Consider the following 27,080-nt stretch of genomic DNA (forward strand, 5'->3'; position numbering starts at 1 on the left):
TACTCACCCCTGCCCCACCTCTTCCCCGCCTCCTCCCCTGAGCGCATGGCTCCCTGCTCCTCTCCCCTCCCTCCTGGAAAGCGCTAAGTGCTGCCAAATAGCTGTTTGGTGGCCAGAAGCGCCTCTAGGTAGGCAGAGGAGTGGGGACGCAGTGCACTGGGAGGAGGGGGATGCAGGGGGAGGGGAGCTTGGCGGGCCACATGTTTGAGACCCCTGGACTACACACACATACTGCTTTAACTATACCAGTAGTACACAGTAGTATACAGCCCCTAGCGTGGCCGCAGCTACATGGGTATAAGGATGCCTAATGCTGGTATTGCTTATTCCCTTTCCTGTATGGATATCAGCTGTCTCGTATAAGAGTCTTTATGCCAGTGTAACTGCATCCTCGCTAGGGGGATTGTACCATAACTATTTCAATAGAAAAGTCACCCCCTCTCACCCACCACAATAAGTGGTGTGCCACAAACCTCTGTGTAGGCCATGTCTGGGTCTGTCCAGTTTAAATGACCCGGACAACTATTTTTTGCCACATACCTTGGGAGGCTTCCCCAGAGTCTGACAGTGTCCTTAAATGTGCTCTTTCCACCACTTCTCTATTGAGCATCTTGCCAGGCACCTCCAGCAAATTCACTCTGCCCAGTATATGCTGTGGCGTCAGATCCTATTAATGCAGCTAACCCTTCAATAAGCAATTGCAGCCGTGGAACACACAGGCGTATGGATAACAGCGAAAGGATTGTTACTTTCCAATTCACGGCATACTGCTGTTGCTGTCTCCTACTATCTTGCTTGCCCTGTACATAGCAGTAATGTCCCATAACCCATATCAACCCCACTAACTCTCCCGTCGTGTGTAAGTGGGACTGGTTGTTTACCAGTTGACTGCTGTGTGTAGCTTGTAATCTGCATTTCAGTCTGTCCCTGCAGAGCTGATGCATGGCAAGTGGAGAGAGGTCAGCGTCTGCTGCATAATTTACTTCACACTGAGCCCCACCCAGGAGTGAAATGTATCATGCTAGCCCAGTAATAGAAAAATGTCTTCAAACATTTATTTGGCCTGCCTAATAAGAAAGTCAGCAGTGGCGTATTTTAATTTGGAGTAACCGTGGTGCATTTCAGGATCGTTATATCTGTGTTCAGTTTTCTATTGCTCAGGCTTAGATGGAAACCTTTTTAAAAAAAAAAAATGCCAGTCCCATTCTAGTGGTTCTCTGCCTGTTTCTGCACCAAAATATCCCTTTTTCCCCTTCACAGCTCTATTGACGATAAAAACATTTGCCTGGCTTCATTATTGAAGTCTCCACTGCAGACTAAAATGGAGAAGGGGTTTTTGCTCCCAGGGAATGTGCTGTGAACAAGACCCTGACATGTTCTCAATTACATACTGTGTAATTGGCTAATTTAAGAGCCTTTTCACACGTGGTGCAGGGTGGAGCGCGTTAGCACATCGCTCATTTGTATTGTCAGGCATGTTCCCTGTACGACACGTTGGAGGCCCTCTCCTTTCAGTGTGAAATACTGTTGAAAGGGAAATAATCGTCTTGGAGACAGTTCTGCATGCCAGCGGGGGCAAACCTGTAGTATGCAGGCTCCAAAGGCTGCTCCGTGCCAACTCTGCAGGCATGCCTGGAGCCCGGTGCCATCCATGGGGGGGCAAAGTCAGCGGATGGAGAATAGCTATTGCAACAGATAATACAGGGTTTGCAACTGTGGACCAAAGATGAATGGGGCCATATATGGAGGCCAAAGACCCAACTCAGCCTCCAGTCAACAGCTGGCCTTCCTATGGATGGTGCTTGTTCTAGCCCCCTCTCTGTCACCAAGGGAAGCTTTCTATTTGCCACTAGTGCATGGATTTTCGTAGTTAGCATAGTGTGATGCTCTGAAATTGTTCTGTATGGTTTCTCCAAAGAACCTGACATATGAAATCATCCTGACGTTGGGACAAGCGTTTGAAGTCGCCTATCAGCTGGCCCTCCAAGCCCAAAAATCAAAACCCACCAGTGCTTCGGCAGCGGAAACGATAGAAACAAAATCTTCCAAACCGGTGCCTAAACCCAGAGTCGGCATGAGGAAATCCGCAGTATGTATGCTTGGGGCAGTTGGCTTCAGATTTGTGGCTTCTTGATTGTATTTTGCATGGTGTGATCGCAGTAGATGGTGGAGTGGCACACCCCTCCCCCTCCCGTGCAATACGCTTTCAATTTCCCTGTCTGCTTTTCTGCCCAATAAGATTATTATGTGGGGGTGGGAACCCCAGTGTACACTAGGCTCCAGGTGCTTTATTCCATGGTTCCGTGCTGAGTACACAACATGGCGGTAGAGGTTTTATGCCTGCTGGCTCCTTGCTTTCTCTCGAGGTCCCACTGGTGGAACTGTAGTAGCGCTAGCAATGGTGGGAGACTTACTTGGGGCTGAGGGGGTGAATTTAGTGTGGGCAATACCCCAGCCGTGCACATCCCAGAGAAGAATTGACAATAGGGCTGGGCACTTAACTTGTATCCTGCAGCAGTGAGCGATCCGTTAATGCAACCAGGAGGTGAGTCCGGTCTGGAGCGTACTTGACAGGGTATTGGGGATGGTTGTTGCCTTCCTTTAATGTCACCTTTTTGTCTGTGTTTTGCTTGCTCCCGTTGCCCAGGTGCCGCTCCCTCCCGATAGTCGCTGTTGTTACTGTCACTCCTGTACTACACACCGTCCCTCCTATCTGCCGCTGCAGTCTGTTAGTCAAGGAGCTAAGGTCTCTACCCTTCTTGCTGTCTTGTGTTTTGTCATGAACAATCCTGAGCTTCCTTAGCTACGAGCAAGTGACCCAGCTCTCTTGAAAGCCTCCCTCCTACTTTCCCATGTCTTTGCTGTGGCCCTGTCTCTTGCTTCGTTGCTTTTTGTGTTTGTTCCCTTCTTGCCCGTTCTCTTGTTCCTCAGGTGTGGACACAGATGAGCTCCAACAATGAGCTGATCATATTTATCTCCAGTGCTGAGAACTCACTGCCCCTTAGTGCCCCTGTCAAGGTTCCTTCCCCACTCTGAACGCTAGGGTACAGATGTGGGGACCTGCATGAAAACCTCCTAAGCTTACTTTTACCAGCTTAGGTTAAAACTTCCCCAAGGTACAAACTATTTTACCTTTTGCCCTTGGACTTTTGCTGCCACCACCAAACATCTAACCGGTATTATTATTATTATTAGGAAAGAGCCCGTTTGGAAATGTCTTTCCCACCAAAATCCTCCGTTACCTTTACACCCCCTTTCCTGGGGAAGGCTTGATAAAAATCCTCACCAATTTGCATAGGTGACCACAGACCCAAACCCTTGGATCTTAAGAACAATAAAAAAAAAAGCATTCCGTTTCTTAAAAGAAGAATTTTAATAGAAGAAAAAGCAAAAAAGAATCACCTCTGTAAAATCAGGATGGTGAATACCTTAAAGGGTAATTAGATTCAAAACATAGAGAATCCCTCTAGGCAAAACCTTAAGTTACAAAAAGACACAAAAACAGGAATATCCATTCCATTCAGCACAGCTTATTTTCTCAGCCATTTAAACAAACGGAATCTAACGCATATCTAGCTAGATTACTTACTATTTTCGGATTCCTGGGTAGAACATCTGGAACATCTACAAAAAGTCTTTGAGCGCATAAGGGAGGCAGGACTAACTGTTAAAGCTAAGAAGTGTCAAACAGGCCTAAACTGAGTGACTTACCTTGGACACCAGGTGGGTCAAGGAACTATCAACCCCCTACAGGCCAAAGTAGATGCTGTCCAAAAGTGGCCTGTCCCAGGGTCAAAGAAACAGGTTCAATCCTTCTTAGGCTTGGCCCGTTATTACAGGCAATTTGTACTGCAATACAGCCAAATCGCCACCCCACTGACAGACCTAACCAAAAAGAAACAGCCAAATGCCGTTCAGTGGACCGAAAAACGTCAGAAGGCCTTTAACCAGCTTAAAGAGACACTCATGTCTGACCCTGTACTAAGAGTCCCAGACTTTGACAAACCGTTCCTAGTAACCACTGATGCGTCCAAGCGTGGTGTGGGAGCAGTTTTAATGCAGGAAGGACCGGATCAAGAATTCCACCCTATAGTGTTTCTCAGCAAGAAGCTGTCTGAGAGGGAAAGCAACTGGTCAGTCAGTGAAAAAGAATGTTATGCCATTGTCTACGCTCTGGAAAAGCTACACCAATGTGTTTGGGGACGGCGTTTCCACCTGCAAACCGACCATGCTGCACTACAGTGGCTTCATACTGCCACGGGAAATAACAAAAAACTTATTTGGTGGAGTTTAGCTCTCCAAGATCTTGATTTTGACATCCAACACATCTCAGGAGCTTCTAACAAAGTGGCTGATGCACTCTCCCGAGAAAGTTTCCCAGAATCAACTGGTTAAAATAGTCCTTGAGATGTGGAAAACATTGTACTTGTACTTTATGTACTTGGTAGTATATTTAGAGGTACATATGTCTTATTAACTCTGTTTTTTCCTAGAGCTCCAGGAAGAAATCCCAGCCAGCGTTTCACCCTATCTGTGATTTGGGGGGGCGTGTCATAAATATAAAGGGAAGGGTAAACACCTTTAAAATCCCTCCTGGCCAGAGGAAAATCCCTTTCACCTGTAAAGGATTAAGAAGCTAGGATAACCTCGCTGGCACCTGACCACAATGACCAATGAGGAGACAAGATACTTTCCAAACTGGAGGGGGGGAGAAACAAAGGGTCTGGGTCTGTCTGTGATGCTTTTGCTGGGGAGAGAACAGGAATGGAGCCTTAGAATTTAGTAAGTAATCTAGCTATATATGCGTTAGATTATGATTTCTTTAAATGGCTGAGAAAATAAGTTGTGCTGAATGGAATGGATATTCCTCTCTTTGTCTTTTTGTAACTTAAGGTTTTGCCTAGACAGATGCTCTATATTTTGAATCTGATTACCCTGTAAGGTATTTACCATCCTGATTTTACAGAGGTGATTCTTTTTTGCTTTTTCTTCTATTAAAATTCTTCTTTTAAACTGAATGCTTTTTTTTTTATTGTTAAGATCCAAGGGTTTGGGTCTGTGGTCACCTATGCAAATTGGTGAGGATTTTTATCAAGCCTTCCCCAGGAAAGAGGGTGTAAAGGTAAGGGAGGATTTTGGGGGGAAAGAAGTTTCCAAACAGGCTCTTTCCTAATAATAATAATACCGGTTAGAAGTTTGGTGGTGGCAGCAAAAGTCCAAGGGCAAAAGGTAAAATAGTTTGTACCTTGGGGAAGTTTTAACCTAAGCTGGTAAAAGTAAGCTTAGGAGGTTTTCATGCAGGTCCCCACATCTGTACCCTAGCATTCAGAATGGGGAAGGAACCTTGACATGGTGGGAGCAGTGGGATTTTAAAGGTTTTTACCCTTCCCTTTATATTTATGACAGCCCCACTAACACAGAACATGCTGCTTCTGAGCTCGTTAATATCACTATTGCACTGGAAGATCAGGAGGCTGAGGGAAGGAAGAGCTGTCCTTTTGGCAAGGGGAGCAAATCAGATAAAAGGAGAAATCTACCTGCAGGAGCTGGGTCCCCACCCTTGAGGATCATCTGCTTTCCTGTTACTTGTGAAACTAGGCAGGCTGTCCCAATCAATAAATACTTAGATGAGCCCCAAGCCACAAAGAACTCTGGGTGGATTGGCTCAGGGCCTGGGGTAGTATAGTACAGATGTTTCTGATTTTAGCCTGAAGACCTGGCCAAATCCAATCAGGGTTCCTTGCCAGTCTCAGCGTAGGAACTGCCTCCCTCCATGTTTTGTTTGTATGATTGTATGTTGGTAGCTTAGAAGTGTCCATTATTGCTGAATGCTTTTTGAATGTCTCCAGCTCTGGCCTGACTCTCCAGGTGAGCAAGTTACCTAATGTACTATCTTTCCCTCCACTATTTTCCAGTTGGAGCCATCTGAAGTGGACCAAGACTCCCAGTCTCATGCCAGTGTCTCCTGGATTGTTGAACCCAAACAGGATTCTAAGAGGACCCTCAGCACTAAGTATGAGACCACTATCTTCTAAAAAAAGCAACCCTGTGTCCACCTAGTCTAACCGTGCCTTTGCGATCTGATCTGTCTGCTGTTCTAAACTCCCTCTCCCTCCAGCTGCTGGCACTGAGCTCCACCTCTAGGGGCTACACCATCAGAGGCAGCAGCTCTAGAATACTGTAGACTAAACAGCTTTTGTATCTGATCACTACTGAACACTGTGAATTCTCCTTACTCGGAAACAAGGGTAACATGCGGAGAGAATGACCTGTTAGATACCTGTAAGGTGGGAGATGCAGAGGGTTGGAAGCTGCGAGAGTCTGAGATGTGGATCCGGGAAGCCGCCTGCCATTTCACATTTTCCCCCTTGCTGCGGCACTGAATCTCTGGGGGCAACGTGACACTTCCTGGGCCTTTTTGTATTTAACATTCTTATCCTTGGACTGCTGTAGACCTCTTGTCTCGGAGGTGCGCACACTCACTCGTTCTAGGTTCTGTACTGAGCCACAGCTGTATACTGTTTCAGCGAACTGTTACCCCTCTTTTTACCTGTCATCTGAACCAACACTAACCAATGTGATCCTGTCTGCAAATAATCCATTCACTAGATTTCCTCGCATGGATCCTGTGTGCAATCTCTTCCCCCCCACCCCACCCCGAAGTTCAGTGTTGCAAACCTGATTGCACAGCTAATGTGAGAGCTGCTCTGGGCCGCTTACACAGCGGTTGCTCTCACTGTGCACATTGACCCTTCTTAGGGATCAGGATTGGTGTTGTGTATATATAGGAAACGCCCGGCAGCAGCTTCTCAGCTGCCCCACTGAAGTCATTGTGTGGGTTTCATCCTGTCTTGTTGGATTTGATGCAGGGCCTTTCTATTCAAACCAATCAAACTGCTTGAGAGCTACCAGCTTGGTTCTCCCTTTTAGAACTATACATGGGTTAAGCTTTTAAAGGCACATGTGACTAATGCTGTACTGGGTGTGGGGCGGGGACTGAACTATTTGTTGTCTGGCCAAAGCAGACTGAGGAGCTGGGAACTTTGCTCTGTTCAGCAGGTTTCCTGCATGTTAACTTTGATCCCATTTCTCCCTTGGGCAGGAAGAAAGTACAAGTCTTCTGCAGATCACAAGGCTATTAAATGCTGTGCAATGACAGCTAGAGCGATCTTGAAACAACTGCCATTTCTCCATCCCTTGGCAATGGGATTACCCTTAGGGAGGGCCCTAGGTGCCTGGGTACCCTAAGTGCATACACCTCCCCCTTTCCGTTCACCTCATTTCCTTGTCTGCAAAGTTTCTGAGCCCATGGTTGGCTAGATAGATGTGTCTGTGGCTGCTACTTTAGTTCCTAAATGTGACTCGGACCCCTTATAACTGAAACCACAGAGCACATGCTGCTGTGCAGGCCGAGCAGAGCTGGGACCTCGTTTGGAGGGTGGCCTCTGTGCCATAAAGTAGTTTGTTAGCCAGTGACCATGGTGATACAAATACAGTAGAGCCTCAGCGTTATGAACACCAGAATTAGAAACTGAGTCAACCACACACCTCATCTGGAACTGGAAATATGCCATCAGGCAGCAGCAGAAAGACACACAAAAGTAAATGCAGTATAGTACTGTGTTAAACGTAAACTACTAAAAAAAAATGAAGGGAAAGTTTAAAAACAATTGACAAGGGAAGGAAACTGTTTCTGTGCTTGTTTCATTTAAATTACGATGGTTAAAAGCAGCATGTTTCTTCTGCACAGTAAAGTTTCAAAGCTGTGTTAAGTCAATGTTCAGTTGTAAATTTTTGAAAGAACAACCAGTGTGTTTTGTTCAGAGTTAAACATTTCAGCATTATGAACAACCTCCTTTCCTGAGGCGTGCGTAACTTTGAGGTTCTGCTCTATTCTCTTGAGGTGCCCTGGTGAATTCCCGACTGGGCTGTGTTTATGGCCAGCCCTGATTAAAGTGGGCAAAATGTATAAGGCTCATTGATAGCATGAAACTGAGGAGGAAGGATGGTCTGTATAAGCATTGGACCAGGGAGTCGGAACTGCTGGTTCTGTCACTGACTTGCTGTGTGACCACGTCCCTTAACCTCAGTTTCCCCCTTTATCAAATGGGGATAATCTCTCTCCCTCACAGAGGTGATGTGAGGCTTAATCAGTTTGCAAAGCAATTTGAGAGCCTCTAAGGAAAGGCACTATGTGACTAGCATGTAGTAGTAGTCCTGTGACAACAACCCACTATGCTCCGCTTCACTCTCTCTCCTGCCACATGAAATACCAGTCTCATAAGGGAGGTTGCACCTTGGATTCTGACCAGCGTTCTAAAGTCAGACTGAAAACCACCTATTCCTTTCTAAGGAAGCACCTGGCTGTGTGGGACAGTAGGGGTTAGTACAGCAGCCATTCAGCTGTCACACTGGACAAAGATCACAAATGTGTTTGATCCTAGTCTAATTCCAAGCATACCAACATCATTTATTTTGCACCATTAGCAGAATCTGCTCATAGGAAAATCAGCAGTGGGAGAGTTGCAGGTGACAATCAAGGTGTGGTAGGAAGAGAGCTGTGAAGGAAGCTGGACAGCTACTACCTACGCTATTCTTACCTCTGCTTCGTGATGGTTTTCATGAACAGTTTAAAACCTGCATCTTCTCCTCCTCCCCAAATATCCATCTCTAAACACACACAGTGTGTCCATACTGGCTCTTGAATCTTAAGCAAACCCCATTTACTGATGCAACCTCGATTGTCCAGAGCAGGAACTAAGGGTATAAGAGTTTTCTTCAGATGTCATAATCTCTGCAGCAACCAACCACCCCAAATGTGGTAATTCAGCCTGGATCCTCGCTTGTTGTGTATTAGAACCAATAAGGATCACTTTTTAGTGGGCTATTGATTTTGCATCAGTCTTTTCTCTCCTTTTCTCCCCTCCAGCCCAGTAATTATACTAGAATCTTGTGTTTCAAAATCTTTATCTAGCTCCTTCCTTGGAATGAGTCTGATCTCCCAGTCCTCAGGGCCATGGCCTAACAAGGCAAACAGAGTTCAGAAATAACCTGGTTAGTAAGTATCCAAGTAAAGAGGGTAGGAGGATATTTTGTAAAGCACAAAGAATAAAATCTCAGTCTTGTACATAGATTTAACATATCACGCACCCCTGGCCCCCATGGTAAGGGATTACAGATGCTTAGACAAAAGAATCCTTAACTAGAGAAATACTACAGTGAATGCCCAGAACACTGCAGTGTTACTGTTAACTGTAGTGGTTTGGGCACTTGCTGTAGAATACGGTGGTATTTTTACAGGCTGCTGCGTATTGTTTGGCAAGCTGTGAACGGCGCTCTGAAACCTCTTTTCAATCGTTCAGAAGAGATGTTCAATCAGGAATGCAAGTGATGGTGTGCTTTTATGCTTAAGAGTTTACCATCAGTTACAGCTACCCACATACAGACCCGATTTTTGGAGGAGCTGAGCCCTTGCAACTGCCAGTGTCTTCAGTGGGTTCTCAGCGCCTTTAAAAAAAAAAAAAAAAAAAAAAAAGGGGGGGGGGGGGTTTGTTGTGCGTGTGCCTTTTTAATGCTGACCTCTGACCCTAGGTGGAATCACAGCAGCCCTGTCTGAACAGAGGGCTTGTGCTGTGCACCTGTAGCTCTCACCAATTTGTGGCTCTATTATTTCTCACTGCTTGGTCATACACCCTTCTCCCCCCCCCAGCATTGGTTTGAACGTGACTCATGAAATTATTCATTGCATTTTTGCCTTTCTGTTAACGTTGTCCCCTGTTCTGTTTGCCTCTGGAAAGCTGATATGCAGGCAGCTGTGTGCTACCATGGAAATGTAGTAACGGGGCAGAGACCTAAGAAGCAGTGGTCCCCCAAGAGGATGAAGATCTCCACCCGGCACTGATGTCTGCCTCTTTGAATATGTTCATGACTGCTGCGTAAGGGCTTCCACAATTGAGGGGGGAAAAGGGATCCCAGCAACCAGCTGACAAAAGCAGCTATGCATTCCTAGCAAAGGAGATTTGAGACTTCTGAGCTCAAGGGAGTGATACCTTATTTTCTAGTCTGTTGCAACAAATCTTTTTTTAAAGAGGTTTTTTTCCTTTTACATGCAATGATACGAAGCAAAACAAATCCACAACTTAAATGTAGCATGTTGCAATTTTTTGGGGTGGAACAACCCTTAGTAAATTAAGATTCCACAGTACTGTCCTGTCCTACAAAGAGTACGGTAAAAAGTCTTAGCAATGGCGCTAGTATGTGTATGTCTAATGGTACTTTAATTCACCTCGGATCTTGGTGGGTAGTAGAAAACAATTCCAAGATTTTGGTCATAGTTGTTTGTTCCAAATTCTGAAACTCAGCTGCATGGGTTTTCATGCACTTTTTTTCTTTAAAGCCACTCCAAGCCTAAATGGGAGATGGATATAATTTAAGGAAAACTGTCTGTAAAGGGGTTACAATCCTAGTGATTATCACTGGGTATCACCCATGGTACGAAACCTGCTTTCTAGAGAACTGTTGCATTGCAATACTTGATGTTTTTATGGTAAGGAGGACACAATTACTTTCCTTTCCATTAGTTTATCACACTGAATAACTGGAGAGTTTGCTCCTTTCTATACCCTCTTGCATCTGCCATGTTTTTTAAATGCAGTTATGTGCTACTGGGTTGGGTTTTTAAAGTCTGATTGTGATTTAACACTTTGATACTAGCTCATTATTGAATTACCATTAGTGTAACAGTATTTCAGAATATGAACCAACAAGGAGTTATATTCTGGGCATTACACTGAAACAGACCATACCTGATCATAAATTTTAATCAATCTAAGGATGGTTGGTCCCAAGCAGTCTCACATTCTTAAACAGAACACAATCTTGAAGGTGCTTTGTAATTACGCTTCATTTAAACTACCTGAGTATTTAATGGTGGCTTTGGCTGTGACAGTTGTGTGAACTGTTTTCCAGTGCCCTGACCATCAGGACCTTGTTGGAAGGAGAGATGGTAAAATGGCATGACTTGGTTCTTGAGATGTAAAAACAGGGCATGCCATGCCATTGCTTTGGTCTCAGGCAGGTGTGATGGTTTGGTGGTGCCCTGCTGCTTAGTAGAACTTTGTGTCTTAGCTATTTGTTTTTAACTCCAGTTACTGCTGTATCTGTCAGGATTTAATTTAGTCTCATTCCAGTTGATGGTGAGTGCTGAGAGAAACAAACAATCCCCAGGGCCTAGACCTATCAATGATTGGTGAGTGGGAAAACAAGCTCTTTTTTTAAAATGAGTGCATTTTAGGAAACTTAACATTCCTTCTTATGCCTATGTTGCAGTTCATACTGATATAAGTGTAAATATTTGGTGTGTTAGCAACAAGTCTGTTTGCAGAGATTGAACCCTTGCCTTGGAGGAGGGATAGCTCTCTGTTGGATGCAGGAGCTTTTGAGGTTGGCTGGCAGTAATAGTGATGAAGACTCCAGTCTTGCTGTTGTCTCCAGTGATTCAACAACCCCCTTCGCTGTTTTCTTGCTAGGTGTTTGTTTTCTCCTAGACACAGAATATGTATTGCAGGGGAGCTGAGCTTTGGTAGTGTATGTTTTCAAGGTACTTGCCTAGTAGGGCTCTCCTCCTGGACCCCAGCCTATCTTTTCAGGAGTTCAAGTGGCTCCCAATCTCTTAGTACTTTGCCATTTGTGCACTGTTCAGGCTCTTGTGTTCCTACAGGCATTCACAGTATCTGGAGGAAAGTGTCCTAAATTTCAGGTGCTGAATGTGATTAATTTTTAAAGTTCTGAGCAAGTTCTGTTACCCACCTGTGATCCACTTCCTTCCCTTTTTCAAAGGATAGACAGTATTCTAGAGCAATCTCTGTTTGTATTTGATAAGGGTCCAGGCTGAGAACTCTAGACAGATGTCAAAATTAATAGCTGAATTGTCTTCTTAAAATGAGGGTGCAGTCGTTTGATGTATTCAGCTTAAAGTGGCTGTATCCTATTCTATACCTATTAAAAAAAATGGTAATCTTGGCTGTTCAGTTTTGCCTTTAGAAGGAAGTTATTTGGATTTCTGAGCCCCCCCCCATTCCCCTGGCAGAAAAATGGTATTTGGGTGTGTTTCAAGGGGAAGCTGAGCTGGACTGCTGCTCTTTGTGAGGCTGCTGCAATGGACAGAGCAGACACCAAATGGTATCCCTGAGCAACTCTATTTCTTGAGCTGTGAAACTGACCTGGGCTCAGCTACATTAACACTCCCTCATTCCAGAGTTCAGCTATCTCTCAGCAGGCATTTCTGTGGTTTCCCTTATGCTTACATCAGTTGAGTGCAGTAGGATTTCATTTTATAACAAGTGCTCTGTTTGCAACTCCAGGCTTCCTTTTTGATCCTACATTGGCATATTTAGAGGTACCTGTACAACCAGAAGCCATTTTGATGCTTGAAATGAGTGCTAACTCAAATTTTTTTGTCTTTTGAAAAATAACCTGAGATTTCCCCAACAGGGCAGAGAACAGTCAACTTCAGTTTGCAATGTAGACCTTTTTGCTAATTGTGATGTATGGCAGTGGGACTGATTTGTAATAAAAATGTTATTTAATCTCTCTGTATTTTGATACTTGAATTTTCTTTTATTTTCCTGTATATACAATTGTTAATCTGTTTGAATTTTAAACATCTTGTGGTACCAAACATAACCAATCTGTGCAACAACATAGACTGACCTCACTACAAGGCAAGATTGTAAATATTTCTGGGCTTCCAGCAGTCGTTTTGTTGTTTTTCATAACTGTACAACTTAGAACAGACTGAATTAATAAATAAACTCAGACACACCTTTGCTTTGTTTACTGTGATGTAGATAGTGTGGAAGTCTTTAATTTTCATTTTTAAAATTTGAATTTGGTCAAGGAATAAGCAGTGGCTGGTGCCTGGAACCAAAATGGCTGTTGTTAAACAAGGGAAATATTTTATCCATCTGCAAGTTTAGTTTGCTGCTCCTGGCCAATGGGAGCTGTAATCAGCTGAGGCAGGTAAACAAGTTTGGGAACCACTGCCTTAGGGGATTAAAAACTGAGCTAGTATAGATGGCCTATATGAAGTAAATCAGATTTTAACGTTAACATTGAAGAGTATCAGTTGCATTAGAAATTAAGCTCTGTCATTTTTAATACACAGCATCTTAATCAAATCCCCTATCCCTGGCTGAAACTAATAGGTGTCTGGAACACACAGGCTAAAAGCCAATGCAGGAAAAAAATCAGGGTTCACATTTACAGGATACATCTTGCCATATTTATTCACTGTTTCACTAGCTCTCCAAGAAATGAGACCACATGTCAAGTATGAATTTTTTTTTTTTTTAGTTTAAAGGTTTATTCAGACAAATGGGGAACTGGCAGTTGGTATTTATGTAATTGTCCCCAGCAGCTATGGTGGCCCAGCTGCAGAAGTGCTTTGGATGCTGCTGCACAGTACAGGACAGCTGTTTAGTTGGCTGCAACAGCCTTCACAAGCCAAAGCATGATTCTGAAAACTGAGTCCTCTACTCCCAGTGCATGTGGTGTTTCTGTGAGGGTTAGAAAGAATCTATTCCTGCTTCTGGGAGAATTTTTTTTAGAATGGCCAGGTAGTAGGATCCATATACCTGCCTGTTGTGATGAATCATGCTGCCAAACTTGTGGCCAACTTCCAGCAGTTCTTCCTGAATTGGAGCAAGGCCTTTTGGGAGACTGCAAGAGTTCTGGGCACTAGGAGACAGATGAAGGCTGAGAAATGAATGGATCCGCTGCTCTGTAGGTATGAAAAGAGGGTGAGACAGGAGCAGTCAGTCATTAAGGGAAGAGTGAACACATGACACTTTGAGACTATCAGCTCAGTAGCATAGACAGCTCTGGAGAGAACAGAAGGGAAATCATTCTAGTATAAAAAAATTCGAGTGTGTAGCATGTCACAAGGCAACATCCAATTTAAGATTGTGCTTGAATGCAACAACAGCAATCAATGGGGAAAGACTTGCTTTGAAATATCTTGGTAATTTACATATTACTATGGTGGGCTACTGGATAGAGCACTGAACTGAGACTCAGGAGACCTGCATTCAATTGCTGGCTCTGTAACCAAGTCACTGTGCCTCAGTTTCTCTATCTGTGAAAGAGGGATGACACCCCTTTTGTAAAGTGCTTTGAGATAGGGTGTACTGGTATATAGAGTACTTGGTGTCATTTGATTTCTGGAGGAGCAAGGATCTCAGTCTAGGGGCATTAGGTACCCAACCTTGTGGCAGTCTGAGCAAAGAGGCCAAAGACTGACCTTCCCCCTCCCATCTAGCATCAGGTGCACCTTACATGGGGAAAGCTTGCAGAGTGGTTGCCTATGCTCAACCAGTCCTGGGAAAGGACTTCACTCTAAGGCCCACCATAGATAAAGATGTAGAGTGGCCTCATTTTTAAAGTAACAAGCCAGCACATTAGGCATTTATTCAGGGACTCACCCATGATGTTCCGTACCACGTTGTCATCCTCTGCAATGCTCCTTATCTGGCCTTTGAGGGAAGCAGATTTGTCATCTGTGAAAGCAGGGTAACCCAGTTGCAAGAGACACTCACTAACTTCCTGGTGCACATGATTGCTGATGTTCAGCAAAGCTTCTTGAAACCTAAATCACAGAGGCATGTTCTATATTCTTGGGCTGCTTCTCACCTTTGCTTTACAGCAGGAAGAGGGTCAAACAGCTAGGAAATTCCCTCCACAAACCTGTAGCCAGGAACATCATGATGGCAACACAAGGCACAGACAACCAGCCCTACATATTTGGTGTCCCATGAACAAAGCTGCCCTAGTGCTTGTTACTGTGATCAGAATGATCAGTTCCCCATTAACTAGCCAGTCACCACTTCTAGGGGATTAGTTCCCAGCTGGAAACTCCTCCCCCAGCCAGAAGCCCTGGCCTCTATTTGGATTTTAACTCTTCTGAGTTCCAGAACTGATTCCTGCAGCTTTTCTCATTCCCAACCAGCAGCTATCTACTCACTTGTCTCCCTCTGGAAAAGATAATGGTAAAGCAACCAACCTTGTGTGAGGGAGCCCTTCCAAGAGGGCCTTTGTTACCCTTTTCAGCTTATCTACAAACCCAGGCGAGCTGAACAAGGCACTTCCACACACACTGCTGGACACTAGCAGGACTGCCGCTATGATTGTTAGCTGATTCACTTGCAACTGTACCTCCTGCAGCCGAGCTTGGTCCATCAACAGAGTCTGCAAAGAAAGATCAAATCCCCCTGTGGGCATGGGGGGAGCTGTGCTCACCAAGCAGGGGGCTTCTTAAGCTGGAGAATTGCAACTGCCCTTCATTTCTGTATAGATAAGGAGAGAGGGCTCCCCTATAGAGAAGGATCTAACACTGATCAAACACAAACTCCCTGAAGCAGGAAAGGCCTTATGTTTTGCTGGGGTCACAAGCTAGAAGCTTCCACTGCCAAAAAGGGATAAGGAATCCAGCAGAGAGCTATTGTCTCCCCTTGCAGTCCTGTTGCCTAGCCCAGAGACAGCCAGCTCGTGCTGTAGAGGTTGCATAGGATTCAGGGCCCAAGCACCTGTTTATTTTGCTTGTACTTAAGGCCAGTTCTAACTGCCACATCAAAGTGGCAGAGCCGTCCTACCTCAGGGTATTTCTCTATGCCTGGCTCCCAGTGGAGTAGATTCATGTATCCTTGGTTTAACACAGACATGGGACTTGGTGTAGCTGAGCTCCTGCTGACAGCCCCCAGTGAGAGTGGAACACGTGATCCATGGACCTCAGGATAGGATGGGGATGACAAAGAAGATACAGAGACTTCTGCTGCTGCTTTGTGTAACCACTCAGTTGTGTGATCCAGGCTGTCTGGAATAGGATTATAGAGAGGTTTGCAGGGAAAAAAAATCAGACTGAACAAGTTGAATAGTGAAGGAACTGTTTTCACTCACTGTACTACACTACACACTCTACTCTGAAGAGACAGTATGTCTCAGACTGGCCAGAGAGTAGTGCTGGCCCCTGGTACTTTAGGAAGTGACTGACACCTGTTGAAGCTTCAGGGTTAGGCTCATTCTCATAGGACACAGCCATGTCATTGTCAGGACAGTGATGCTGGCCCAGTAACAGTGGAACTGAAGAGGGGCATGTTGAGGGCTGGTCTCAGTCAAGTTTTATAATGTGCAGAGGGCTGGGAACTATTACACCACATATGGTGAAACCCCTCTAACAAAACCAGACCAGCTCTGCTGCAAGCCAGCAAAGCTGGTACAGGGAGCAGTAAAATGTTGCTCTTTATCTGGGATAGGTTGCCTTTGATTTATTCAGCAACTTTAGCATACACAAAAACCTTCTAGAATGCTCTGCCAAAGGTGACTACAGGTCTCTTTAGCATTTTGCCCTTTCCTCTGAGGATCTCAAAGCCTTTTATACACTTTAATTAATGCAATCTCAACATCCCCTGCCATGGCTATTTTCTCCATATTATGCAGGAAGAAACTGAAAGATTAAATATCTTGCTCTCTTTTACAAGGCAAATCTGTGAGCAAGTTGGGACTAGAACCCCGGTGTCCTGACTTCCGCCTAGTGCTCTAACTACCAATCCATCCCCTGGTTAGAAGCACATCTCCTTAAATTTACATTTGACAGTTTTGTCTTTCTATCTTGTTACTAATATAAATTTGCATGGAAGATCTTAACAGCTCTGTTTCTATCTGCTGCTCCTGTTTACCCTGCACCTGAAGCTAGTATCTGCTACCAGCAGAATGTCTGTACCATTGGCTGATGTCAAACAGAAGTCCAGTTTCAGGTGGGAAAGGAAGTAATTGGAGATGAACTGAGCAGCAGATAATCCTATTTGTGTATATTATTCCACAGTAGTAAAGAGAGCAAAATAACCAATGTCCCATTAACAGAAATACTTGTTTTAAAATGAATGCTTAAAATTGTATTAGCACACTTTAAATGCTTGAGTAAGCTGTTTAGGAAGACTGGTTTCTTCATAGGGCTGCTACAGCACAGCCATCTGACATAAGCCTCCCCTACACCACACACTCCATGTGCCGAGACCCTTGCCAAGGAAAAGCTCATGCTCCAAACCCACCAACCCTTGACTCCTCTGCTGAATCTGTCCCCTTGTGGGTGAGGGCTGTATCATGGAAAATGATATCCCTGCACCCCATAGTGAGATCCCTTCCCCACCTGCTGTACTCTGGGAATATTAATGCACTTTGGACCTATGTCGCCCTGTGTTGGTGCTCAGTATTATCAATCCTATAGGTATTCTTGATGATGACCCAGCACACCCCTGCACCTTCTCTCTCTTTCCCCACACACTCACTGGGCAGCTTGGCAAGGAGCTCCTGGAATTTCTTCTGCTCATATTGGATAGAGTGATCCCGCAGGTGGGGCCGGAGGCTCTGGATGGTAAAATTCACCATGTCCATTTTCATCAGGTCTAGCACCCAGAAAATCTCCCTGGGGTGAATAAGAGGACAAAAGGAAAAAAGTATCACTGCAAATGTCTCACTGAAGTCAGATTGCCCCAGCTACCTAGAGGCAAGTTTCACCAATGTCAAGTTAGCCATAGAGACCCAGTCTTCAGTGCTGGGCATTCCAAGTGCAGGGGGAGTCAGTACTCACATCCTGAACTCAGCAGCAGCCCAATCCCGCCCCACGCACTACCCAGTGGCTTCCTTTTCATGCAGCAGGGACTCGCTAAAAACCTAGTTTTTGTGCTGGGGAATGGAACCACATTGCATGCCCCCGAGACCATCTTATTTTGCCTCAGAACTAGTACAATAGGGGACGTGCAAGCTACTTCTGTGTTCCTCCAGGCTGTCTCTACCCTGAGCTAGAGAGACCACGACCTCCCACAACAGCTATGTTCCACTGAAACAATGAAATTATCCAGCAGTGGGTTAGGCTTATGAGTACAGAAGATAGGACATGGACTCATTACTGCAAGAAGAAAGAGTTCATTAGGCTCAATGCACTCAGAACTAAATGCAAAGTTCATTGCTGAGACTTAGGTTCTTCAGTCTCTCTCTCTCACACAGATAATTAGTCATTTCTCCTTCACAGCATGAAGGGAAAGAAACTACTACTTTTAAATAGCTGGGAGGCACTCAGATGATATAGTGATAAGGCCATGTAAGAACCTAGATAAACAGAAGAGAAATCAGGCATTATAGTTAATTCTCTTCTGATATGACTGTCATGGAGGGGTGGTGGTGTTATTCAGTGCCAATTAGGATGGAAGTTTGTGTGAGAGGGACATATGTCCCCTACAAACCAGACTGAGCCTCAAGTTCATTTCACACTGGATTTTCCATTCCCCTGAACATTTTCATTATTCAGAAACTCAAAATACCAGCAAGGACAAGCTGAGGCTCAGTGTATCAGGAGTCCAGATGTGATATGATTATTGGGTAGGAGGCAGTAGATTTCCCTGCCACAACATATCACTGATTGAGGATATGCTGGTTTATGGGAGGCCCACCCATGTCACCCACCTGAGCAGCTGAACTGGGTCTCTCACGCCCCGTAGTCTCTGCACTTCCTCGTCTCGGACAGGAGCACACAGCATCGCCATTGTACCTAGGATGTATGTGGTGAGATTGGGGATGTCCAGAGCCCCATGCTCAGCCTCCTGTCTGATCAGCTCCATATCCAGGGCTTCTTCGATCTGGTTCCGCAGTCGGCTGTGCCGTGGCAGCAACAGCGATAGTATGGTCTGCCCCAAGGAGAAAGTCAGAGAGAAGAGTCTGTTTTTGTTCAAACCTAGGAACCCTATAGCTCACCAGGAGCTGCACAGCAAGAATCAAAGGCTGGCCTTATAGGAATGAGGACTCAGGCACATTGAAACTTAGGGGCCCCCCCAGTAGCTATAAGGGAATGTTTGTTCCTAATTGCTCCCTTAAGGGGTGTACACAGAAGATGCTATACGACCATATATCAGCCCCTAAATAATGTGTGGTCCCTATTTTTTCCTTTATAGCAGGGATAGTTTTTAGTACCCTGCGGGATGGCTCTCTGGGAAAGCAGCTGCCTCTCAGGACTATAAAAGGGGAGAGGTATGGGCCAGGTCAGGCAAGTATGTTAGATGCTGCTGTGGGGCTCTGCAGATAGGTATGACTGTTAGTTTTAAACACTTAGCTCCTGTTCTAATATGTTGTGTGCATTAAAGACAGATGCTTATATGACTAGCCTTGGAAAGGGGTTTTTTTATATATAAACTTGGAGTTTATAGATAGTAAAGACTGTATGCACAGAAGGGCACAGTCACTGTTGGCCTAGGGTGGATTTTCAAGCCAAGGCATTCTCTCACTTTACTTTGTATGTCTCTCTCTCAGGCTTCTTTGTTTAAGAAGCCTTGTAACAGCAAGTAAGGTTTTAACAAAATCAAACCCATCTAATTAATTTTTAATTCAGGAAATGTGTTCCATCTACAATCCTATTAACAGACATCTTCTACCTTTCTTAGGGCCCAAATCTGCTGTATTGAAGAGAGAGTTTGGGTCCATTAAGAAGGAATGATGGGGTTCGGTCGCAAGTTTAAGGGAGAAGAGGTCGCCAAGTATTAAGGAATGTAGCTATCCTTGGGGCAGGAACAGAGAATGTAAAAAAAGGAGGAATACGTAATAGTTGTCCTACAACCTGTGAGCTAGCCTTCTGCTGTCTGGTGAAAACCAGTGGGTTCAATACTGATGAGACTTAAGCGGACCAAGACACTAGCCATCCTTAAGCGGATTGTGGATCGGCTCCTGCTCAAGAAACCACTGCATCAGTGTAGCACAGAGATATAAGTAATATCTATGATCAATTATGTCCATACTGATTTTTACACCTGAAAGGTATGAGAACCCATGGAGCCATGTAGTTGATTTGTGTATAGGACCCTGGGTCAAGGAGACAGTCTTACAGACAGGATCTAGAAGGTTGGGCCTAGTATTTACTCTTCCTCGCTGTGAATTCCACTTTCTCATGCTTCGGGTCTAATGTGTGGCCACAAGGCAAGGCTTAGATGAACATCACTAACAGAGGCCTAGCTCTAAGGTGACTGTCCTATCTCATGAACTGCTCACCTCTTTAATTTCCTGTAGCAATTGGATCACATACGTGTAGTCTGGTGGACTAGCAGAGAGCTGTTCTTTCAAACTGTCCCAGAAAGCTTTGTGCAATGTCTCCTTCACTAGGCTTTCCAGGCTGAGTGGGGAGGGGGAACAAGTAACTATTATTAACATTCAGCCATCTCACACCTATCATTATGGAGGGGCCATGCCCCCACTTGGACCTCTCTGCATTTTCTTTGAACTTTTATTCTCATGTTGGAAGCAACATGCCTCACCACTCTCCCTCCTGTGGGAATCTCTATCAACCTACATTCCATAGTACTCCCAAATATGGTTCCTATCTAGCCATCTTTTTTCGCCATAGCCAAACATACTTTAGCCTTGTCTACACTGGGGTTGGTGTGTAAGGTACGTGTAGCTACACACCACAGAGGAAAGCAGGCTAGGTCCATACTGTTCCATAGCTGCATGTGCTAATAAAAGGCTGAGGTAGCAGGGAAAAGTTCTGGCAAGGAGGAGCTGCCAGAGTCTTTCCCTGCAGAAGGGAAAGGCTCCAGCAATGGGACACTGGGTGGCACTGTTTCACTGTGCAGAAAGCCATGTAGGTAGGGTACATAGCTAGGGCCCTACCAATTTCACAGCCGTGAAAAACACATCACGGACAGTGAAATAAACCCTACGCCGTGAAATCTGATCTCCCTCTGCTGCTAGGAGCACCCCAGCCAGGGGGCTCCTAGCTGCCGCTGGGCTGGGGAGGGGAAAGACTTCCATCCCCTACACAGCTGCTCTTGAGTGGAGCTCAGACCCACCTCCACCTCTGGGAACCTCCTGCGGCTGCAGAAAGCTCCATGGTTGCTGCCTTCAGAGTCCAGCTCTGAAAGCAGCACAGAAGTGAGGGTTGCAATCCCATGATCCTCCCAAAACAGGTTTGCGATAACCCCCTACCCCCCCCCCCCCCAAAAAATACCCTTTTGGGTTGGGACCCACACGGTTACAACACTGTGAAATTTCAGATTTAAACATCTGAAAAGGTGAAATTTACCAATTTTCAAATCCTATGTCTGTGAAATTAAGCATAATGAAACGTGAATTTAGTAGGCCCTAAGAATTCAGGCATGTATTTACTCATGTAAGCAGCACTTCACCCTCTACACTGCTATTTATACCCATGCTAGCTGTGCATGCAGTGTGTGTACTCTACACATGTATGTAAGTGTAGACAAACCTTAGTTTTACTTTTCTACCACTTAGCAATAGTTCAGAGGCACTCCACCCTACTTCAGAAGAAGGTGATGTTTAGCCAACCTGCGACAGATGCAGATAATTCCCTTCAGATCCCCCAACCACTACTCTTATCCTCAGAGAAGACTGACAAGACCATACAATATTTGCAGGATATTTCTTTCTACAGAGCCTTTTTTTGTACAGCACCAGTAAGGATACTCTGGTGGTTAAGGCATTCAGTTAGGACTCAGGTAGTTTGCAGCTACAATGCAGATTGCTGAGAGAAGATCTTTGCTAAAGATTTTACATATCTGTTCCTTTGATTAATATTTAAGAAAAGGTCACTGTCTACACCTCTGAAATCTGAGTGCTTCATTAAATTCAAAGATGACCAGACTTGGCATTCATCATAGTTCCAAGGGAAAAATAAACTGAAAAAAACATATAGCACCAGGCCCCACCCCTGCCCCCAAAACCCACTTTCTTTTCCTTTGTAGTTTCCACATACTTTCAACAGCCATATCCCTCCAAATCCTCCCCTCCCGCATTTCCCATTCTAGCCATATAATCTGCAACCTCAGGTAAGAGGAAAAACAAAGAGGAGTGTAACAAACCTGTTTGGTGAGAAGTTGACCTCTTGCAACTTGAAGTCACTGTTCACCACAATCTCATGTGCAATGGTCATTCTGGAAACTTCTTGTGCTGTTTCTAGTAGTTCTGCCATGGAAAGAACTCGTGGAGGGCTGGCTGCAGAAAGGAAATTAATGAGACCTAGTTGTTTATCATGATCAACTACAGTCTTAGATCGAACATTTAATAAATCTAAAAGGTTTTACAAAATTTACTATGGAAATGTAAAATGAATGAAAACCTGTGTATGTGGGATGAGGTTAATACATTTCCCTCTAAATATGAGAAACAACATTATGCTCCTAGCTGAAGAAGAAATGCTGACCCTGACAAAAGTAAAACTGATCAGTTTGGTTTCTATGTCTAAACAATGGAAGATTAAATTTCATTAATGGTCAAAAGCAAGGGCCCAATCCTCTCCCAGTGAAATCATTAGCTAAACTTCCATTCACTTCAATGGAAGCAAGTTTGGGTCTCAAAATCAATTTAAAATATCAATCTGTGGTTATTGATAACACCAATATAGGAAATAATTGTTCAAATTAAAATGGTCTTCAAAAGCAATATAAAAGACTGCTCATTGAATGAGCTGAATAAAAATGGATTGTATAAAAGACTTATCAGTTCATACTTGGTTCTATTATTTTTGACATGTTCTCATACCTGGGCTTTAACCTCTTAATGATCTCCAGAATAATTATGCAACTACTGAATGTCTCTCTACCTTGTTGTGTTGTTAAAGTGAACAGTGAAATGAGTACAAGTCTTAAAGTTATTTTAATAGCATCCTTTCCAGTGTAAAGATACCAGGAAGACGTATTCTGAAGATGAATTTTACATTTTTACCATTTTAAGAATAAATAAGTTAGATAAAAAAAAAAAGTATTAGCTCTCTTCCTCTCAAGAATTTTCAATATAGACCTCCCAACGCACAATAGATGCATTTTTCAGACGGAGTAACTGAGACTCCAAGAAGCTGAGTGCCTGAACACAAACACTGAGTCAGTGGCAGAGCTGGAAATAAAACTCATGTCTCCTGACTCCCTAGGTATGTGTAATCTCCTAGACACGTTTTGGAAATATTAGCTGACAAACTACTGATTTTATACTGCAACAATCATTTCAGAATCTCATGAAAATCATCAGTTGTGGGACTATTATCTATGCTTTCTACATTCTAGAGCAACAGGAAAAATTACAGGTGAAACTTACTGAATAAGTTACGGGAGAGAAGTGGGGTGAAAATATGATGGCATATGGCCTACCTTAATAGCCATAAAGTGGGAGAACAATTTACAAGTTGCAGAGGACACCAAAGTCAGTACAGAATAGGAATGAGACAGCAGAGAGTCACATGTTGGAATTATAGATTCTAACAGTGCTATAGGCTTGCTTTCATATCCTCCTCTTGAGTGACTCACTCTTGTTATTTTTTAAACTTTAGCCCCCATTCTGCAATTTGATGGGTGTATGTAGACCACTTAAGCCTGAAATCAACAGGGCTCTGCAAAGGCACAAGGGTCTGCCTCTGTGGAACAGATTGCAAGAGAGTGGTTTAGGATTGTAAGCACTTTGGGATAGGAAGGATTTATTATATGTCTGTACAGGGTGCTTAGCTCCATGCCCTCCCCTTAATCTGGTTGGGGTCTCTAGGGCTACTATACTACAAATCAGGACTAATTAGTGGAGTTGATTAATCTTGTAACTATTTTAAGTGCCAAGGAAACCCCGAGTTTGAAAAAGATGCTCATTTATGCTACAGTTTAAGTCTAAAATAATGAGAGAACTTAGAGCTAGCTAGATAACCCATGCCAATGAAGCCTGTATCCAATATACTTTCATTATGGAAGCATCTATCATCCATATAGTAGATAACATTATTTGTGTGCGTGAGGGGAAATAACTTAGCCTAGAAAGTTCTTGACCAGCAAGTGGAAAAATGGATCAGGACACTAGCAGTTGTATATGAAAGATCAATGCAGGATAATTTAGAAAGCTGGGTGTAGAGAACCTTCCTCAGCAAGGCAGAGAAACAGAACAATTGCTAAATGAGTTTGAATTGATTAGCCCACACCAAAGCAAGGTGAAGGAAATAGTGTATACCATAACGAGTGTAGAAGGGGGTATGGTAAAATGACATGTCCCCTCTCTGAACAGATTACAATCTAAATTAGAGAAGGGGGTTGTGTGAAGAAGGGATAATAGCAGGTTGTATGTTATGCAATGTCAATCATATACATTTGCATTCTTACTGGCCTGATTTCAGAGTAGCAGCCGTGTTAGTCTGTATTCGCAAAAAGAAAAGGAGTACTTGTGGCACCTTAGAGACTAACAAATTTATTAGAGCATAAGCTTTCGTGAGCTACAGCTCACTTCATCGGAATGCATCCGATGAAGTGAGCTGTAGCTCACGAAAGCTTATGCTCTAATAAATTTGTTAGTCTCTAAGGTGCCACAAGTACTCCTTTTCTTTTTACTGGCCTGAGTAAGTCAGTGGGACTATACCTGCGTATGAAGTCCCTAGCTAGCTTAAATCTTTGTTGGATAAGAACTACTAAAGACACCTATGCTACAGGAAAGGAACATTTGATTTTTTTTCTAATTTTAGTTCCACTGAACTGTGTAACAGAATTTACTGATCTTTTAGACAGGTGGAATTCTTAAGCTGCACCACTTTAAGTTGATGCATATACAGAAAATGATGTACAAGTTCTCCCAAAGTTACAATTCAACTCATGTGAGAAAGAATTCAAGCTGTGAATTGACTAAAACCCAGATTCATAGTTTTGATGAGCCCCTCTTTCATACCAGATAAATCTACCTCTTTTTGTATCATGTGAAATAAGAGCGACATCTAGTGACCATTGAAAAACAGCACCTGTCATTTATTGAAAGCTGTACAAGACCGAGGATGTTATCCCTGCCCCAAAGAGCTCACAGTTCAGACACACGACAATCAAGAGTCACAGTGTAGTAAACATTGTACTGAATTTTGACTAACTTGAAAAAAAAAAAATGAAACATGGCAGAATATGAAAGAGGTTTAGTGGAAACATGCTCTAAAGAAGCCTCTGAAGGAACAGATAAGGCACTTTAGGGCATGAAGTGAGAGAAATATTTGGTACAGCTGATGGGAAGTGTAAGTTTGATCTGGGGTGATCTTTGAAAAAAATTGTGATGTCTATTCTCCAACAAGCTTAGTAGCGGGATGGGATGTGGAGCCTAGGATCCCATGTCACCAGGTTAAGAACATTAGCAGAACAGTTAAAGATTTATACGTTTTCTGCCCCGTAGCACCACTTCAGCACATTACAGTACAGTGCGCGATGCCCAGTCATAACATTATTAACCGTAGAAAAAGAGCACTTGCAGAATTTAGTCTAAAAACAGGTCCGCAATGGTTCAAGCTGCCAAGAGCAGCTGTATAGTCTCCACATCTGAGGCAGAGACTGGACATCTCTCAACCCTAATTTAGTAAAAATCAACCCTGCCTGGAAGCAGTGGGATGGCATGAGCCCACTACAGGTCCCTTCCAAACCCAAGAGCTCTCTACAAATCCCCGTCAACCCTGGTTAAACCACAGTTTGCACCGAACCGTGTGAGGACGGCAGACGCCAGACTTTTCTAGCATAACCGGAGGCGGACGTACACCTTGGCAGCTGTGGTGGGCAGAGGCTGGGCACATCCCCATCATGGCTCTCCTGGGCCTGCCTGGGCCTACAGGGCACGCTCTCTGGGTCACTGCAGTCACTGGGGGGTGCCTTCTCTCCGGGGTTAGGCATCTTGTTCCTCCTGCAGGTCGGGAGGAGACAGAGGGTTAGAAAGGTCGGGAGCAGAGACGGCATCAGCCCAGGCACCACGGGCCCAAGCCGGCCACGCTTCTAGTCAAGGGAGGGGGCCGTGAAATGAATCAGGCTGGGCCCGCGGGGGGGAGCCAGGCCCAGAGAGGAGCCTGGGCGTGAGGCAGGGTGGGGGAGAGACGGGGCGGCGGCGGCGGGGCGGAGGACACCGAGGCAGGTGGGGGGCGGGGCGGAGAAAGACCCCAGGGCGGGGGGAGCCGTTCAACGGCCCTTTGCCTCAGCAGGGGCCAGCGAGGGGTGGAGAAGCGGCCCCTCACCTTCCCCGGAGGGTCTGGCCGGTGGTGAAGGGCCGGGACCGGGGCCGGGCCGGTCGGTGATGAAGGGCCGGGGCTAGGACCAGGGCCAGGCCGGTCGGTGGTGAAGGGCCGGGGCCGGGCCGGTCGGTCGGTGGTGAAGGGCCGGGGCCGGGGCCGGGCCGGTCGGTGATGAAGGGCCGGGGCTAGGACCAGGGCCAGGCCGGTCGGTGGTGAAGGGCCGGGGCCGGGCCGGGCCGGGCCGGTCGGTCGGTGGTAAAGGGCCGGGGCTGGGCCGGGGCCGGGGCCGGTCGGTGGTGACGAGACAGGGGGCTGCCCGGCCGCTCTCGAGCCCCCTCACGGGACCACTGCTGCCGTTGCTTCAGTGAGCGCCCGCGCCCAGCTTCAAACTGGGCCGAACCAACTGCCGGCGCGTGGGAGGGGGGGAGGGAAGAAGAGGCTCTACCTCTGTACACCCATGGGGGCTGAAGACGGTTCTCAGGGAGACACCTTCCCCTCAGGCTGCCGACAGAACCTAAGCCACCGTATTCTACTTCTTTGGGATCTCTTTCTGAATGAGATTTTATAATCCGCCCCCCCCCCGCTTCTCTGTGAGAAATGGGCTGCTCCGCATCGTGAACCATAACAAGCTCTTTTCCGGACTGCATCATCCCCAGAGAAATAGGGATGGGCCTACCACACAAACTCGCCTCCATTTAAAAGCCACCTAGAGGAGCCAGCTCCCATGCTAAGAGATAAAGCATGAATTACTCTTGGCTTCTGGAGAGATAGTTAATCCAGCACTACGCTCTCGTTGGAACTATTTTTTCCTTATAAAATTATATTCCCCCCCCCTCTAGCCAAATGAAATGCTCCAAAGAGTGGCTCAGCCCACTGGTTTACTTGGACTCTACCATTCAATAGACGAGGAGGTAGACAGGTGAAGGGAATAGTCAGCTAGAGCAAAGGCGGGGGGCATCCCTAGAAATTTAGCTATAGAGTTGCATGATCCTTTGAGGATTTATTTATTGTAGGGCTTTCAATATTTATAGGCGCCTTC

The 27,080-nt window shown here is 45.0% G+C and overlaps 2 protein-coding genes across 24 annotated transcripts in view; one reads left to right on the forward strand and one right to left on the reverse strand.

The window, feature by feature from the left end:
- Window positions 1-12,827, forward strand: part of ANKS1A (ankyrin repeat and sterile alpha motif domain containing 1A) — a 158,673-nt gene extending 145,846 nt beyond the window's left edge. For 7 of the 15 annotated variants that reach the window (XM_038379560.2, XM_038379565.2, XM_038379562.2 and 4 more), the window contains 3 exons: window positions 1,919-2,089; window positions 2,648-2,746; window positions 5,916-12,827. In XM_038379560.2, coding sequence (XP_038235488.1) covers window positions 1,919-2,089; window positions 2,648-2,746; window positions 5,916-6,035 — 390 coding nt within the window. In that variant the 3' untranslated portion in view covers window positions 6,036-12,827. The remainder of the gene's footprint in view (window positions 1-1,918; window positions 2,090-2,647; window positions 2,747-5,915) is intronic. The other 8 variants (XM_043500233.1, XM_038379563.2, XM_038379568.2 and 5 more) reach the window with 3 other exon arrangements.
- On the reverse strand, window positions 10,101-26,609 carry TCP11 (t-complex 11). 9 transcript variants are annotated; one of them, XM_043500244.1, is made up of 11 exons: window positions 26,152-26,375; window positions 26,045-26,081; window positions 25,577-25,719; window positions 21,912-22,044; window positions 20,086-20,206; window positions 18,514-18,734; window positions 17,340-17,476; window positions 15,648-15,868; window positions 15,059-15,243; window positions 14,481-14,644; window positions 10,101-13,780 (listed from the first exon to the last, which is right to left on the reverse strand). In XM_043500244.1, the coding sequence occupies exons 3-11, from the start codon at window positions 25,707-25,709 to the stop codon at window positions 13,566-13,568; spliced, it is 1,530 nt and encodes a 509-aa protein (XP_043356179.1). In that variant the 5' UTR covers window positions 25,710-25,719; window positions 26,045-26,081; window positions 26,152-26,375; the 3' UTR covers window positions 10,101-13,565. The 9 variants fall into 9 exon arrangements, with proteins under 9 accessions (XP_043356179.1, XP_043356176.1, XP_043356175.1 ...); XM_043500241.1 differs by lacking the exons at window positions 26,045-26,081; window positions 26,152-26,375 and adding an exon at window positions 26,487-26,609 and having other exon boundaries at window positions 10,101-13,737; XM_043500240.1 differs by lacking the exons at window positions 26,045-26,081; window positions 26,152-26,375 and adding an exon at window positions 26,487-26,609.
- Between the last annotated feature and the right edge of the window lie 471 nt (window positions 26,610-27,080).

The sequence above is a fragment of the Dermochelys coriacea genome, chromosome 21 (assembly GCF_009764565.3).
Source record: "Dermochelys coriacea isolate rDerCor1 chromosome 21, rDerCor1.pri.v4, whole genome shotgun sequence".
Lineage (NCBI taxonomy): Eukaryota > Metazoa > Chordata > Testudines > Dermochelyidae > Dermochelys > Dermochelys coriacea.